This window comes from Neomonachus schauinslandi, unplaced genomic scaffold (genome assembly GCF_002201575.2).
Source record: "Neomonachus schauinslandi unplaced genomic scaffold, ASM220157v2 HiC_scaffold_3073, whole genome shotgun sequence".
Classification (NCBI taxonomy): Eukaryota; Metazoa; Chordata; class Mammalia; order Carnivora; family Phocidae; genus Neomonachus; species Neomonachus schauinslandi.
In genome coordinates, this window is record NW_025411762.1 from 1 (window position 1) to 1,431 (window position 1,431).

The 1,431-nt window shown below is 66.5% G+C and overlaps 1 protein-coding gene across 1 annotated transcript in view; it reads left to right on the plus strand.

Moving 5' to 3' along the window:
• The first annotated feature begins 7 nt into the window (after positions 1-7).
• LOC123323948 (testis-specific Y-encoded protein 1-like) overlaps positions 8-1,431 on the plus strand; it is a 2,466-nt gene continuing 1,042 nt past the window's right edge. The window contains exon 1 of the mRNA XM_044912481.1: positions 8-385. Coding sequence (XP_044768416.1) covers positions 8-385 — 378 coding nt within the window. The remainder of the gene's footprint in view (positions 386-1,431) is intronic.

A 1,431-nucleotide genomic window follows, 5' to 3' on the forward strand; every position in this document is an offset into this window, starting at 1 on the left:
GGGGGGGATGGCGGCAGAGGCTGTGCAGGAGGCTGAGGCCCGGCCGGGTAGAGACGAGGCCGGCCCGGGGCAGGAGTTGGTGGTCGTGGCGGAGGATATCATGGCGGTGGTGGAGGTCGTGGCCTTGGAAGACGAGGTGCCGTCGCAAGCAGAGCAGGCCGAGCAGCAGCGGGAGCTGCCGCAGGAAGAGCCAGTGCTGGGTCCCGAGATAGCCGGGGCCCCACTTGCCGCGCTGGAGGTTGTTCAGTTAGCGCTCGCCTCTGTGGATGCCCAAGCGACCGGGGCCCGCTTGCGGCTCAAGCGCAGGATGAATCAGAAGCGGAGTTCTCACCTGAATCGAAGGAGGGCCATCATCCAGTGCATCCCTGGCTTCTGGGCCCAGGCCGTATCCTTCCTCCTGCAGGTGGGGCTTGGCTGCTGTGGCGGAGCCCTGGGAGGAGGGCAGCAGTAGAGCCACGGCCACCTCCACGGCCACGGCCACGGCCACGGCCAGGAGCGCTGGGGGAAAGGGCCCTTCTCCCCCGCTCCCCTGGGTGGCGGTGGGCCCCGATCCCTATAATGCACAGCATAGGAGGGCGGGGCGGGGCGGGGCGGGGGTGAGAACGCAGGGGCTGAGAGCTGTCCGCACCGTGTCTGAGCAGAAGCTGCGGGTAAAAGCTTTGGGGCTGCAGCAGTCCCAAGGGTCTTGCCGGGTTCAGGGAACACAGCTCAGGACTCCTGGACATCTAGTGTAGCCCAACGCACACCGTCGGCTCAGAGCAGATATTGGAAGGGAACGTTTGCTGGGTCCATGGGGCAGATTGAGAGGCTGCCCGCCCCCTTCCCTGTCCTTCAGAGCCTGTGTGGTTTTCCAAAGGGTTCAGGGCAGACCCACAATCTCGTGCGCACGCACGCGAGTTGCAGGGTCAGTCAGCGGGCCGCCACGCTTCAGCAGACCGCAGGAACCCAGACACGGCGTCGCAGAGGTGCTGCACAGTCTGTCTCCACAGGCCCTACGCAGCCAGGCCGAGGCCCCAGGCCCAGGGGCCTCCACGCACCTTCCCTGCCTGCCTCTCTCTCCCCCTGCGTGTCCTTGCGTGCCCTCTTCCTCTCTCCTCTCTGCCCTCCCTCTGTGGGGCCTCTCTGTCCCTCTCTCTCTGCTTCTTTCCCTCCTGCCCCCACCTACCCCTTTCCCTCCCTCTCTCGCTGCCTCTGCCAGGACCACCCTTTGCGCCGTTGGTGCGCAGCCATGCTCCAGGTGAGCCGAGAGGCCCCTTCTGGGCACAGGAGGCCCCGCGAAGGCACAGGGCTTCAGGCCAACATACAAGCACACACAGCCGTGAGAGTGGGACGGAGCACGTCCAGCCATCCAAAGCAGTGACTGCCGGCAGGCCACACGCACAGGCCAGGGGCATGTGGGAACGGGGAGCAATCAGGCCCTCGGCCTTGCCC